This window comes from Amblyomma americanum, chromosome 3, assembly GCF_052857255.1.
Source record: "Amblyomma americanum isolate KBUSLIRL-KWMA chromosome 3, ASM5285725v1, whole genome shotgun sequence".
NCBI lineage: Eukaryota > Metazoa > Arthropoda > Arachnida > Ixodida > Ixodidae > Amblyomma > Amblyomma americanum.
In genome coordinates this window covers 226,761,184-226,776,811 of record NC_135499.1, presented here as the reverse complement: position 1 = coordinate 226,776,811, position 15,628 = coordinate 226,761,184, and the positions used below count along the sequence as shown (strand labels likewise).

The 15,628-nt window shown below is 47.8% G+C and overlaps 1 protein-coding gene across 1 annotated transcript in view; it reads right to left on the bottom strand.

The window, feature by feature from the left end:
- Karybeta3 (karyopherin beta 3) overlaps positions 1-10,272 on the bottom strand; it is a 58,514-nt gene extending 48,242 nt beyond the window's left edge. Inside the window, exons 1-3 of the mRNA XM_077660373.1 lie at positions 10,110-10,272; positions 1,720-1,993; positions 145-247 (exon numbers count right to left, since the gene is read on the bottom strand). Of these exons, the coding sequence (XP_077516499.1) occupies positions 145-247; positions 1,720-1,993; positions 10,110-10,190 (458 nt within the window). The 5' untranslated portion in view covers positions 10,191-10,272. The remainder of the gene's footprint in view (positions 1-144; positions 248-1,719; positions 1,994-10,109) is intronic.
- Between the last annotated feature and the right edge of the window lie 5,356 nt (positions 10,273-15,628).

Here is a 15,628-nt window from a genome sequence, read left to right as displayed (position 1 = left end):
GTCTTCAATCGCTACAGTTCACAAGAACTTCAGTCAGAAAACTCGGTCTATTTGCATGCTTTACGGAAGCATGACTGACAGAGGGAATACAGCAGAAGACAAGGTTTAACACATGAGTAAGGTCAGAAGGCTGCATATACTTACGTAAATATCTGCAGGGCCGATTCCCTCAGCAGAGGATTTGCGGAGCTGGCACATGAGAACAGGAACTTGAGAAACTCTGGCCAGTGGTTGTTGGCATCGTCATCTACACAATACAGAAGATTGAACAGTAGTACAAGCTGAATGACATAAGGTAACAAAAATGATTCCCGAGAACACGAACTGCTACAAGACGGAACAATTGTCACCAATCAGATCACTAAACATACAACCAAGACCCCATTACAGGGAGATGCAGTCAGAGGGAAAAGGCCCCCCAAAGATTTCAATGGCAAAGATGGCCAGGCAACCTACAAAAAGCAGAAATAGGAGGACACCCAAAGGTAGCATGCAAGGAGGAGCAACAAGAGAAGGCCAGCTTTCCATGGAGACAACAGCGAGCTTGGGTCCCACACTGATGCCTGACATTCCCAAAGCGCCAGCAGTCATCAGAAGAAACGGACGCTAAACAGAGATTCCTGTGAACAGAGGCAGTACATGATAGCTGGGCTGTTCCAACACCCAAGGAGATTGCGATTAAAGTACTGGCAAAGCATGTCTGGTGCAACTCTCAACTCTAAAAAATGCCAGATTTCGTGGCACGCCAATGGTTTAGCATGCTCAGTTATGCCGACAAAAGCTGCGAAAGTTTCTGAAACTTGCAAAACAATGGCACGTAAAACATGACGAGAGGGGTGCTCATTTGCCAAGGCTTGTAGCCCATCGGCCAAGCAGGCTGAGCGCACCCATGGGTGCAGTGCCCTCGTTTAGTCTCTATGTAACACTGTGAAAGGTGCAGAAGTAGCCCGCAAGAAAAACTAAAGGATGGTTGTTCTGTGGCACAAGAAAGCGACAGCAATAAGAGTGCATTTAATCAAGTTTAATAAGCCCAGAGGCAAAGCATTTACTGACTTTCACTCGCCAGAAGGAACGCACTACTTTTTGATAGAGGACGTAGGCAGTGCAAACAAGAGCACTAGCTTTGACAGCATTGCACTTGATGCACGAAACGGAGTATAGGAGCAGAGCACATCTTAAAGAAGGATCAGCTGTGGCTTTCAAAGCATAATAAGGTCTCAGATAACAGGTAAAAAAAGGCCACTTTTTTCTTTTTTGACTTGAAGCAGCCGACAATTCTCTAATGCACTACTCCATTCAGCACCGTACCAATAGCTTTTACAAATAAGCATATATTCCTCATGTGTATGAACACCATAAACCAAAGGGCAATCACAACAGTTAAAACACGATTTAATACAGAAAATTTCACTCTACAATCTGCATAACTTTCTTTCATGAATGCAAAACAGAAAAATAAATTTCACAGGCACACCTAGCATGCATACTGTTGCTCTAGGAGGCAAAGCTGGCTATTTTATTCAGCGAGAAAAACTAGAGCGCACCAATACAGAGAAAAAAACAAAGCCTTCATTAAGTTTTGACAAACCTCTGTACGGTGCTTCCACAAGTTTTTTTATCCCTGTTACGTGGTTAAGGAAACAGCCAGTACATTGAAAAGACGCAATGCAGCAAAAAAAAAAACACCACACACAGCTCTACAAAAGATAAGAAGCCTACCGATCAGCTTGCGAGCAAGTTCGGCTGCACACTCGCACAGTCGCTTGCGCATAGTGTTGCTAGCTTCCGTCTCAATGCCATGAAGCAGCTGCTGTTTGATCTGTATCTGGGCCTCGGCTGGCAACTTGGGGAAGCAGGCATCGAACTCGGTCGACAGCAAGCGCCGCAGCAACACAGCTGCCAATACCCGCACGTCCTCCGGTCCTGAAGTGGGACCCAGGGCCCCAAGCAGGAACAGCGCTCGGTTGTTGGCAGGAATGCCATCGTAGGCCGCCTGCACGTATAGGACACCATTTACCCTTCTCCCTCCTCGAATACCTTAGAAGGTTGCACAGTGTGGGTCACACACTATGCAGCAGCCCTGGCAATGCATAAGACTAAGAGGTTACACCAAAACTGCACTTCACCACTACCAAGATACTGCCTCAGTAGAGTCCTATTCACAACACGGCACAATAAGGCATCAGATCGTGCACTAAAGAAAATGGCCAACCTTTTCTACCGGTGTAACGGTTGGTTCAGTGTACAAATTCTGGAAAGGACATACATCACAAAGATAACACAGAGCAGGTGGGCTTGCAATAAGCAAAGAAAAGGGTTGCAGTTGCTATGGTCTCACCAGCCAAACCTCACGTGTTGAAGCCTGCACTCATTTCACAGCTACAAGCAACACTGTCTTTGTGACTAACAGAATTCCCACGTAAGCATGATAGGCAAATCCGCCAAACTAAATAAATGTAACAGCTTTGGAAGCGACAATAATAGTCTAGAAAGTCAAAAGCCTTACCACAAGAGTAGTTCTTGGGCTTGGGCTACATTTATAACCAGAGAAGGCTATTATTACTTCCAAATTAAAAGTTTGCCCTCGCGCTAACTTGCATTCGTTTTCTCACATTCCTCACAGTTTTACGCAGCCCCAATGAGGCACCGGCAGCTTTCAGTCACTAGAGATGACAATGACGATTATTATCGCAATTTTCGTGTGGCAGACAACATCAGTCAAATGATTTCTGAAGTCCTGAAAATGTGAAAACAAAAATTAAAAAAAAAACACATTTATAGCGCCATCTTCAAGGTGACACATACTGCTGTTTAATGGATTTACTATTGCCAGGAATCTTTCTACTGTTTGTTCACGCTCAAACCCCTAGCACTCAGCTTTATCATTTTGTTTGAGATGCAAGATGCTCCCAGACTTATCTCGAATGATAGCAGACAAACTGTTGTAGTTGCTTTGGCACCTTATCTCGATAGTTCTTTGCCAGCCCTAAATTGAGCACAGCTGAGAGCAGCAGGCGTTCTGTGCAGCGACCATCAAGTATGCTTGCTGCTATTGCCTGCGCAAAGTCATTCAGTTCTTTGTAAGCACAGGTCAGCCCAATAAGCAGTTTCTTTCGAAAGCCCTTTTTTCTCTGTATTCCTAAGTGCCGGACTGCCGCCACCCCAACATGACACCTGGTAGAGTTGCTGGGCAGCAGTCCATATACCAGACACCCCTTACAGGCCGACACCCCGGCCCTCTTCGTTTCTCACCACAGGACCTGTCACCAGTCCATTGAGCCAGCCAAAGTCTGCAAGAGGAGCTATCCGAGTTCGAGACAGTGACGAAGCACACCTGATAGCGAAAACAAGCTTTAATGTCTACCATGAGCCCACCACATACGTAGACCTTGGACATCCTGCAGCAGCCGCAGGTGCCGCCAACTTTCAACGGATCCTCAGGCGAGGACCACGAGGAATGGTTCGACCGATTCTGACTACGTCATCGTTCAGCAATTGGGATGATGTGACAAAAATGAGACATCTTCTTCTCACTGGCGGGCTCAGCACATACATGGTATGAAAACCACGAGTTTTCCCTTAACGACATGGCAGCTATTCAAGGAGTTTCTTTTGGAAGCACTTTTTGCTGTCAACCCTACTTGACCATATTTATCTACATCTTAAAAATGTAGAAAATTCCAAAAGTAAGAATCGGATACTGTGCACCAAGAAGTCAGTGAATTCAAATTTGAGGAAATAACTGCATGTGACAGGGGCAGCGTCGTAAGCGAAACCACAGCACACAATCCGTAATCAACCAACAGGAGCAATCTGAAAAGTTGGAATGCCTTGCTGGCATCGCTGGTCATGTGACATACGATTCCTGCTCAGTCAGCTGTCCGCCTTTTCTGATGTTACCGTGTGCAGACAGCACTCATACAGCAAATAGTGCAGATGATCCATTCATGCCAACGTGCACTGTGCAATCTTTGCCGCAACCTGAGTCCAGGAACGACAGATGACACTGTCGAAAGCCCAGCGAATCACACGCACGTGGATTTCTTTCAACGTATTTTTGATACGCAGCTAGTCAGATGTCTCATGGGATGACTGTTGGTGCAGACACTAACATCACAGAGACTTGCTCTAACGAAGCTATTCTGCATGAAGTACAGGCACTCCCCGACAGCCAAGAATATTTAAGGAGGCTGAACCCACCAGCTACTGTGAACGCTTCATCCACGATTAGTTATAAGTTATAATAATTTCCTAAAGCAGAAAGTTAGCAGCAAAGAACTCGGCAAGGAAAACATGACCGCTCTGCGGAGCTTGGAAAGCACTGTGATAAGTTCAGCTTTGAAGAAATAGATTCACAAAACTCATTTTATTTAAGAAATAAATGCCACTTTCGTCAGACTCAGTTTTCTTGGTTGTAATATGAAAAGTCCATTTGCTACAAACTTTGAATACAACAAACGCCATCCGACTGACCATCACGTTTGCTATAAGTGGGCTTGACTACGGTTGTTTTCTACCCCGTGTACTTATCAGTGTCAATGTTGCCACTCAATCAGCACAATAGACGAGTAAAAGCCTCCAAATATATCAGCACCACATGGTCCTCTTTTCATATACCGTAATTTCTAGTATACACAGTCTTAAAAAAAATGGCGGACGATTTAGCGTGGTTGGGCCAAATGCGAATTAGGTGCACTAGCACTTCAGTTTGCACTTGGGTACCGATTCAAGGCTTGGTGTTCAAGGCCAAGCAGGCCTCAGGCATAGACGAGCGAAATCGGACTTAAGAGTATGTCGCGACAGAATTAATGGATTAATGTCCCAAAAAGCATTTCACAGCTTCTCTCATGACCTGGCTGACTGGAACAATTTCCACAAAACAACAAGAGAATTCTTCTCATTTGCATGTTTCAGCTACCAGGAGCCTTCCTACACTGCCCTCTACCACTAATTCAATTCCTACTATGCACAACCTATTAAAACAATAGGACAATGCCAGTGCTTCGTGGCCAAAAATATCCTAAAACACAATTAGAGCCTAAGATGTCATCGTTTACAGAGCTGGCCTACTAAATACGGCAACCTGTTTTGGAATCTTATACAATATGAAAATATCTTGTTAAAGTTATCAAAAGCTTCAATATTTATCATTTATGAACTGTTTAGTAGACGGGGTCATCATCATCAACCTGACTATGCCCACAGCAGGATAAAGGCCTCTTCCATATATCTCCCATTAACTCTATCCTATGCCAGCTGTGGCCGACCTATACCCGCAAATTTCTTCATTTCATTCTGCCGCCTCCTGCTACGCTTGCCTTCTCTTGGAACCCAGTTCGTTACCGTTAACAACCATCGGTTATCTTGACTTTGCATTACATACCCAGCCCATTTCCTCTTGATTTGGACTAGGATGTCATTAACCCGTGTTTGTTCCCTGACCCACTCCACCCTCTTCCGGTCTCTTAGCGTTACACGTATCATTTTCCTTTCGACAGCTCAATGCGTTGCCCTCAATTTAAGTTCTTTTTGTTAGCCTCCATATTTTGCCCCATTGGAGAGTACCGGTGATATACATTATACTTTTCTCTTGAGGGATTTTAGTAAAATCCCATTCATGATCTGAGTGAACTTGCCACATTCACAACACCCCAGTCTTATTCTTCTAGTTAATTCACCCTCGCGATCCGGATCTGCAGTCACTACCTGCCCCAAGCCATTTCCAGCACCTCGTTACCAACTGTGAACTGCTGTTCCCTTCGAGACCGTTTAAGATTACCTTGGTATTCTGAATATTAATTTTTAGACCCATCACTACTCTGCCTGTCCTGTCATTGAACTTAGCAAGGCAATGTGTAAGTGTTTATAAGACATTGCGTTCTGGAAATGCACACTTACATTACTCACTGCATAACAATGTGTGATTGCATTTATTAGCTGAAAAAGAGCTAAATCTGCACTTAAGCAATATGCATGCAACTCAAAAGTATTGTGGCATTCAGGCAAGCTGTCGTATTGAGGCAAACCTTGCACTAAGGCAGATGACATCAGACTGCTTTGTGCAGTGCCTAGAGATGTGAAGGCCTGAAAAAAACACTGCAATTTTGGAAAAAAACCAGTTTTTTTGTTTTTTTCAGACGATAAAAAATGGAAAAAAACATCGAAAATTTCACAATGCAATTTCAAGGTTTTATGATTGCTTGCTTTCAGTTTAGGTTTTTGCTGTGAAAATCATTACAGCGTGCATCTTTGAACGATTGGAGAGCAGCCGCCATCGCCGGTGCCAGGCAGTGGTTTTAAAACGTTCGTGCTGCGAGTACGCGGGTTGAAGGCCAGGTCACATATAAGATCGAGGCTTGACTTAAAAACACACTGATACTTGAACTCACGGCTGAAGTAGACCAGAATGGCTGCAAATTCTACAGCGCGACACACACGGCATAAATAACATAGGCTGCTGTGCACGTAATTGGTTTTAGCCAAATAGAAACCTTGCTTTCTGGGTAGGACGGCTACACAGTAACACCTGAAACTCTGGTAACACTAAGCGAGATCAAGCGTGATGGACTCGCACTGCCATCTAACGAAATGTAGGCGCAACAAAGCTGAACCATTAACTACTACAGCCAATATCGTCTACAGTGGACAGGGCTGCAGAGTGCTGCCATCTGTATTCTGACAAAACAAACGCAAGCACGATTACTCGGAGTGCATGCCGCTTTGTTAGCGTGGTACACGGTTCTGGCTGTGACAATGGTTCGCCCGCGGCCGAATGTTTGGGAACACTTTTCTGTGTGCGAAACGTCCACTGGCGGGACAAAGCGAGCAGTATGCAAGTACTGCAGTGTTCAGCATGGATTTCCGAACGCCACACGTTTGACAAGGCACCTGTTGGCGTGTAAGAAATGCCCACTGGACATCAAGGAAATTTGCAGCAAGGAAACGAACGCCAAACATCCTGCTGGTGTGTCAACTCAGTCATCAATTGAAGCAAGTGAGTCAGAATTCTGCAAACACGATGAAGAGCAGCCATTGCCAAAAAAAATCAAGAGTATTGCGCCTTTTGTAGACCGCATGACTCCAGAGCAGCAAAGCCAAATCGACACTGCCTTGGCTCGAGCGATCTACTCAAGCAATGTGCCTCTCCCTGTGACTGAGAATGAACATTGGAGAGCAGCTTTTAAGATGCTTCGACCGTCGTATTCTCTGCCTTCTCGACACCTTCTGAGTGGACCTCTGCTGGACTCGGAGTACACTCGAGTGAAGCAACACGTCGAGCAAACCGTGAGACGCTTCGTGTCTGACACTGTTGAAAGATGGATGGACGAACATTCGTGGCGAGGCAGTCATGAATTTCGTCGTGGCAACGCCAAAGCCATTCTTCTACTCAGCTGTTGAAACAGGCCAAAATCGTCACACTGCGGTGTATGTTGCTGCCGAGATCTGCAAAGTGATTGAAACGCTGGGAAGCGATAAAGTAGTGGCGCTAGTCACAGACAATGCCAGCAACATGCAAGCAGCCTGCAGTATTGTTGCAAGCAAATACGAGCATATCACATGCATTGGATGTGCAGCTCACGGCCTGAACCTGCTTTTGAATGATTTGATGAAACTAAAGACATTGGAGGATGTCCATCGTACGGCAAGGCAAGTTATAAAGTACGTGAAGCGTACCCACATCGTTGCTGCGACGTTGCAGGAGAAACAAGAATCAATAGATGGTAAAGGGAGATCCGAAACTCTAAAGCTTCCGAGCAAAACAAGGTGGGGAGGCATGGTTCTGTCACTTCAAAGCCTCTTGAGAAACAAGGAAGCCCTTCAGCAGACCGTGATATTAAGTGACCTCAAAGTTAATAAGTCCGTGCGAGAAACTGTTTTGGACGAAGACGCTTTCTGGAAGTCTGTGCAAAGCTGCCTGCTCCTCATTACACCAATTGCGTCAGCCATAACCTCACTAGAGTCGGACAATGCTCTGCTGTCCGACGTTCCAGAAGCCTTCCATTCCATTAGAACTGAACTTGCAGCAAACCTGGCGACCTCCGCGTTGACAAGCGAGGAACAGATTCGAGCGAAAGAAATGACCAGGCGCGAAAAGCTTTGTTTGCGACCAGTCCACATTGCTGCTAATTTGCTGGATGCAAGATATAGAGGAAGACACCTGGACGATGCGCAGATTGCAGACAGTTTTGAGTGGATATCTCAGCAAGCAGGGCACCTTTCACTGGACATCGGTAAACTGATTTCCAACGTAGCAGAGTACAGGACATCCGCAGGAATATGGTCCAGGACAGGGGTCTGGGACTCAGCGAAGCACGTGGCCCCATCTACCTGGTGGCAAGGCCTTTGCACCAACCAGCCACTAACTCCTCTGGCTTGCCGACTGCTGCAGATACCACCATCATCCGCCAGCTGCGAACGAAACTGGTCACGTTTCGGAAACGTCCATACAAGGATTCGCAACAGGCTTTCAGGGGAACGCGTTCGAAAGCTTGTGTATGTGCAGTCGAACCTAGCTGTGGACACAACTTCAATCCCTGCTGCTGCGCGTAGTGCCGCATCCAGCGACAGTGATTCTGAGTCCGATACGGGGTGACTTATAGATCAGGTTTCATGTTCCCATTCTCGGTGCAATAGAACAAGAAGTTCGTTCCACAAATATGATATTTATACCTTCATATTCGCCTCAAGTGCAAATCATTATTTATCTTCGTGGTGCAATAGAACAAGAAGTTCGTTTCACAATATGACATCTACAACTGCATATTCGACTCAACTTCGGAGCATTATTATTGATCGTTGTGTTTTTGCAAATAAATTTGTTTTTGTCATGTTTTGCAAAATTTCCAATTTTTCATGAAAAAAACCCTGAAAAAAACGGTTTTTTTCATGCCATTCAAAATTTCTTGAAATTTTGCATCTCTAGCAGTGCCATATGCGTCATGTTCGCGCACTTGATACTACACTTGTCATTCCTTGTTTCCCGTAGTATGTCACTCTCCTGACATCAGAAGCACAGAAAATCTATAGCCATAGCCTGAAAACAGTACTGTTAGCTACGAAACGCGACCAAATAAATCAGCAAGCTGAAGACAACACATGCAGTGCGCTTTTATTTTTGTGGTGGGCAATGAACTGAACTGTTTACCTCGTCCATGTAACGTTCACACACAAATAACCGTAGTTCGCTAAGCAAGGAGTAATCGCATGTTTTCATGCAAGTAATTTGCGCAGGGTCTTTAAAATGCTTATGTACTCAAGTAATTCGTTAATACCGGCAGTAGCTAGTGCTTCACCACATTGCATCCACGAGATTACGGAATGAGGTTATGACTCTAGCACACGGTAGTTCCCGTGTCGGTGAACATTCTCTCGCGATGGCTTGCGTTCATGTCGAAAACATGAAACAAATCTTATCGCTTTTAACCCCAAGAGTACGACGAACCGATTAGGTGCCGACGTGAAGTAAAGCGCTGTCACGATAAAGTGATATCAGAAGGTATACTCAAATGTCTACATATATTTCCATACCAGCAGCATACGTGACTGCTGTTTGCAGCTTCAAATACCGCTGTCTTTCCGATCGCCCGATTGTGAAGAACGTGACGTACAGTACAGGCACACACATGCTGCGCACGACAGCTGACGGGAGGGGCAGCGCGACAGGGTGGCGTAGTGGCCAGACAACGATCAGCACTGGCAAACCACAATATAGATCTCGGACCTGAGGCTCTTATGCGACACCTTAGCCACTGAGAAACGTTTCCCTTCAATGCATCCACTACATGAGAAGCAGTTCAACCAAGAAGTGGAGCAGTCGTGTCAGTTAGGCTTAGATTTCGGCAGCGGCACCAGCAACGTGCTCATTTTCCCGCCTGATGCCCGGCAAACCGCCGGATCGGACAGCGCGAATTAAGATGCCCTGGAAGTTGCAGAGAAATCGCGTAGCTTGATGCTGCGTGCTCATAGCAGAAGAACTTGAGAAAGCTTCCAATCCCTCGATGAAACAGGATTCCACGAAAGCCCGTCTCGGGTACTGTGCGCAGGTTCACGTTTCACGAATGACAGCAGAAGGAAAATGGTGACATCGTCAGTAACAAAGCGATTCATACCTCGGCGTTGCTTCTCGTATCATTTTCTGTGCTCAGCAGGTTCTGCAGCAACACGTTAAACTGTGCTTGTTCATGTTCCATGTTCGGCACCGCTCAAACAGCGTGCGGCCACGGCGCGCACCGGAGGCAAAAGGCATGAGAGGGGAGTTTCGTGGAAAGCCTCAGTGCGGCAAGCAAAGGGACACGACGGCCTGTCAGCGGAAGTAAGGCCAAATAGCGAAAGCTGCGTCACCTTGCGGTCGCTGCTCAAACCACGAAGATAATCATTTTTGACATGGCCTCTGAGCTGCTCGACTGTCACACATTCATTACGCCTCCAAGATTACTGTAGGCAGTGTTGACAGCATTACGGTACGTTAACACTGTAGTACGTTGTTGGGCGGACGGGAAAAAGACGGGAAAGATATGTGCACAAAAAACACGGACGAACACGCCAGAAAGATGTATCATAATGCGACTGTGAACCAACTAGCCCAGCTGTCTACGCTTAAAGATATGTGAGACTGCGCCATTTCCTTTAACAACCGCCAATTCAATTCAATTCAACAGACGCACAAGAGCGCTCATGTGCGTGTGTTTTCTGTTCCGCTTTTGCGCTGTGTTCATGGAAGTAGGAAAGAGCTCCACGGCTGTGTTCCTTCATAATGTCTAGATTCGAGTACACTCTAGCAACGCGTTGACTCTAATAATGTACAGTGTTGACAACTGTAAACAGAATGCGGTAAAAGGTGACCACCATACGTGTTAGGCATAGCGATTGCTTGCAAAGGTTATTGCCGTCGACAAGGCTCCGAAGTGCGTTGCATCTCCAGCACGGCACCTCCACACCTGTGAGGAGCGCGAGGCCATGCGCGCACTTGTTGCCACGTTAACCATGGCGACGGGCGCTGACCGCACATGTGGCACCTTTCGTCAATGCAGCAACACATATCGTTCAGCACAAAGAGAGAAAACAAATTGATTGTTGGGGAAAGGAAATGGCGCAGTACCTGTCTCAAATCTCGGCGGACACCTGAACCGCGCCGTAAGGGATGGGATAATTAAGGAGGGACTGAGAGAAGAACGGATGAAAGAGGTGTCGTAGTGGAGGGCTCCGGGATAATTTCGACCACCTGGGGACCCTCAACGACATCGCACAGCACATGGGTGTTTGCGTGCCCCCCCCCCCCCCCCGGGATCTGTCCTCTCCCTTTTTCTCTTCAATGTCACTCTCATATGCCCCCTCGTCCGCAAACTAGAAACCATCCCTCCCCTTCGGCATGCACTCTATGCTGATGATATCACGTTATACGGGCCACTTATGGCAGTGATGGAGACATAGAGAATACTCTGCAGTCGGCAGCTACCCTGCACCCAAGCACGTACATGCGCGGAGTATCGGACTCTCATGCTCTCCGGAGAAGTCGGAGCTCCTCATACTCCGCCCCACAACCCGAAACTGCCCCACAGCCCCCATAGCCGTGACACTGGAAAACCGCTGTATCCCGAAGGTATACACTCTCCGGGTACTGGGCCTCCACAAACTCAAGCATACTGCGGTGTCGATATCCCACCTAATCCGCCGAGTTTCTGGACACCATCGGGGCATGAAGGAGCATCACCTATGTCGTCTTATGTATTCGTCCTCAGCCGCTTTCTCTTCACGCTCCCCTACCTGAAACTACCTGGAGATTTCTCTGCCCTGGATCCAGGGCAGAGAAATCTGCACCCTGGATGCCATGATCCGAATAGCATTTAAGACAGCACTACACCTACCAATAAACACCTCAACCGAAAAACTCCTCCAGCTAGGCCTATACAACACGATAGGTGAGCTTATCGAGGCTCGCCGACAGACACAATTAATACATACGTCTCGTGAGAACCACCACCGGCAGACACTCCAACACACCCTCGGTATCGGGATACCAGCCACGGATCCCACACAGCTCCCCCACCACATTCACCGCGAACTATATACTAATTAAGCCTCTCCCCAAAAACATGCACCCCATCTAACACGAACCCCGCCGCAGAGCTCTTGCACGGGCGCTCCACAACAGTATGGTACGGAATCGTATGCCATGTGGGTGGATGCCGCATGCACAGTCGAGGACGCGGTTGTAGCTATCACGAACCCCTCCCTCCAACCGATTGCCACCCTTCACATATCGTCCACTGCCAGTTCGGAGGAGGCTGAAGAGGCCGCCATTGCCCTAGCCATCACGCGCACGGAGGCCCAGCTGTTATATACTGTCACTCTAAAACTGACATACTAAATTTTGCTCGCGGGAGAGTTCATGTCCCTGCATTTCGCATACTGAGCTCCCTCGCCGGACACCCGCCCCGCCACATGGAGCTCATATGGATGCCTGCCTACTCCGGGACTCCTGGAAACGAGGCTGTCAACGCTTTAGCCCGGGGTTCTTTCAACCGGTCACGGGCGGCCTCCGATCTAGGGTTCTCACGGGAGCGCATATGCATTCATTCAGTGAACTGATCAACGCTGCCCTGCAAAGCCGAGCGTCGGCTCTACCCTCCACTCCATCCCTCCCCCGACAATTATCACCAGACACTTTGGAGGCGGCTCCAAACACGCGCCTTACCCTCCCCTTATATACGCTCACGCTATCGCCAAGTCCACAGACCCCTCCTGTACCCTCTGCCACCACCCCAAATACACTCTCGATCATATCATTTTCCTCTGCCCGGCGGATCCTCCCCCGCAGGGCTCATATGGATGCCTGCCTACTCCGGGACTCCTGGAAACGAGGCTGTCAACGCTTTAGCCCGGGGTTCTTTCAACCGGTCACGGGCGGCCTCCGATCTAGGGTTCTCACGGGAGCGCATATGCATTCATTCAGTGAACTGATCAACGCTGCCCTGCAAAGCCGAGCGTCGGCTCTACCCTCCACTCCATCCCTCCCTCGACAATTATCACCAGACACTTTGGAGGCGGCTCCAAACACGCGCCTTACCCTCCCCTTATATACGCTCACGCTATCGCCAAGTCCACAGACCCCTCCTGTACCCTCTGCCACCACCCCAAATACACTCTCGATCATATCATTTTCCTCTGCCCGGCGGATCCTCCCCCGCAGGGCCTAGAGCACCTTACCACTTGGGAGGGTTGGGAGACCATACTGCGCTCCGAGGACCCGGCCAAGCAAGCCATCGCCACAGGCCGGGCTGCCAGCGTCATATGAGCCTCCGGGACATAAACGTTTGAGTGCAGTGGGGCCGTGCGGGGCCCAAGGACCTGCGTGTCCTAAACTCCCCTGTGTCCACAAGTTTTCTCCACCACCACCACAGCACGTGGGCGCGTTTGCGTTTCGTCTCCATCGAAACGCGGCCACCGCGGCGTGTGAAAAAAATGAAGATTGGTGCTAGGGCAACTGGCAGATACTGCGCCATTTCCTTTCCCCCAAAACCAATTATTATTATTGTTATTATTATTATTAGTTTGGAGAAAGGGGAAATGGCGCAGTATGTCTCACATATCGGCGGATACCTGAACCGCGCCGTAAGGGAAGGGATAAAGGAGGGAGTGAAAGAAGAAAGGAAGAAAGAGGTGGCGTGGTGGAGGGCTCCGGAATAATTTCGACCACCTGGGAATACCCGCCGCGGTGGCTCAGTGGTTAGGGCGCTTGACTACTGATCCGGAGTTCCCCGGTTCGAACAACGCCCAGCTAGTCTAGAGGGTGTTGGCTCGAACCCGACCGCGGCGGCTGCGTTTTTATGGAGGAAAAACGCCAAGGCGCCCGTTTGCTGTGCGATGTCAGTGCACGTTTAAGATCCACCAGGTGGTCGAAATTATTCCTGAGTCCTCCACTACGGCACCTCTTTCTTCCTCTTCTTTCACTCCCTTCTTCATCCCTTTCCTTACGGCGTGGTTCAGGTGTCCAACGATATATGAGACAGATATTAGCTGCGCCATTTCCTTTCCCCCAAAACAATTATCGCCTGGGGATCGTTAACGTGCACCGATATCGCACAGCACACGGGAGCGTTTCGCCTCCATCGAAACGCAGGCGCCGCGGTCGGGTTCGAACCCGGGAACTCCGGATCAGTAGCCGAGCGCCCGAACCACTGAGCCACCGCGGCGGGTGATAATTGTTTTGGGGAAAGGAAATAGCGCAGTATCTGTTTCACATATCGTTGGACACCTGAACCGCACCGTAAGGGAAGGGATAAATGAGGGAGAGAAAGAATAAAGGAAGAAAGGGGTTCCGTAGTGGAGGGCTCCGGAATAACTTCGACCACCTGGGGATCTTTAACGTGCACTTACATCGCACAAAACACAGGCGCCTTAGCGTTTTGCCTCCATAAAAACGCAGCCGCCGCGGTCAGGTGCGAACACAGGAACTCCGGATCAGTAGCCGAGCGGCGGGTGAAGCCAATTTTATGTAGTAGTAGCATGTAGCAGCCGAGGCGAAACAAAATTTTCTTTAGATATTAAAAAAAGACAAACAAATGGAGATACGGGCAAAGATTAGGCAATTAAATGTACCATATCGGCGTCAAATGAAACGCGAACAAGGTAACTGCTGCCTAAAACCGATAGACAAACAATGAACTTTATTTGCTCACAAAAAAGGTCTCTTCGATTTGGTTGCACTTATTGCACCAGTTCAAAGAATGCAGCACTTTCGCCTTCGTTTTGCCAGTGCAGCGCGCGCCTACCTCCTGCTGCACTCCCGAAGCCCTCCACTACGGCACCTCTTCTTCCTTTCTTCTTTCATTCCCTCCTTTATCCCATCCCTTACGGCGCGGTTCAGGTGTCCAACGATATACGAGACAGATACTGCGCCATTTCCTTTCCCCAAAAACCAATTCTTATTATTATTATTATTATTATTATTATTATTATTATTATTAAGCGAAAATGAAAATTGGCGGCGGGTGAAGCCAGTTTTCATTTTCGACTTGACCGACTTGACAGCTGCACACTTCCAATTCCGACAGTGCAGGCCAGCAAAGAACTCGTGCTGCACTAGGGTGGCACTTTCGCAAGACGAAGACGTACGGGCATGGAGGAAGAAAGTTTTCCTTCCTCCATGAGTACGGGAGTGCAACAGGAGGTAGGCGCGCGCTGTACTGGCAAAATGAAGGCGAAAGTGCTGCACTCTTTGAACTGTTGCAATAAGTACAACCAAATCGAAGAGACCTTTTTTGTCAGCAAATAAAGTTCATTGTTTGTCTATCGGTTTTAGGCAGCAGTTACCATAGAGCTACTACTACCAACAGTTACCTTGTTCGCGTTTCATTTGACGCCGAGGGTACATTTAATGGTCTAATCTTTGCCCGTATCTCCATTTGTTTGTCTTTTTTTAATCTCTAAAGAAAATTTTGTTTCGCTCTTGCTACTACATGTCGTGCATATTTTGATTGTGATGTGCTCCTAATATATTTTGCTGCCATCTCAGCGGCAATGACGAACGAAACCGAAACAATAGTTTTACGGAGAGAGCGCGAGAAACACGCTCGACGCGCAATGCGGTGGACATGTATCGTATGAAAGTTGCTTGACAACTTCTCTA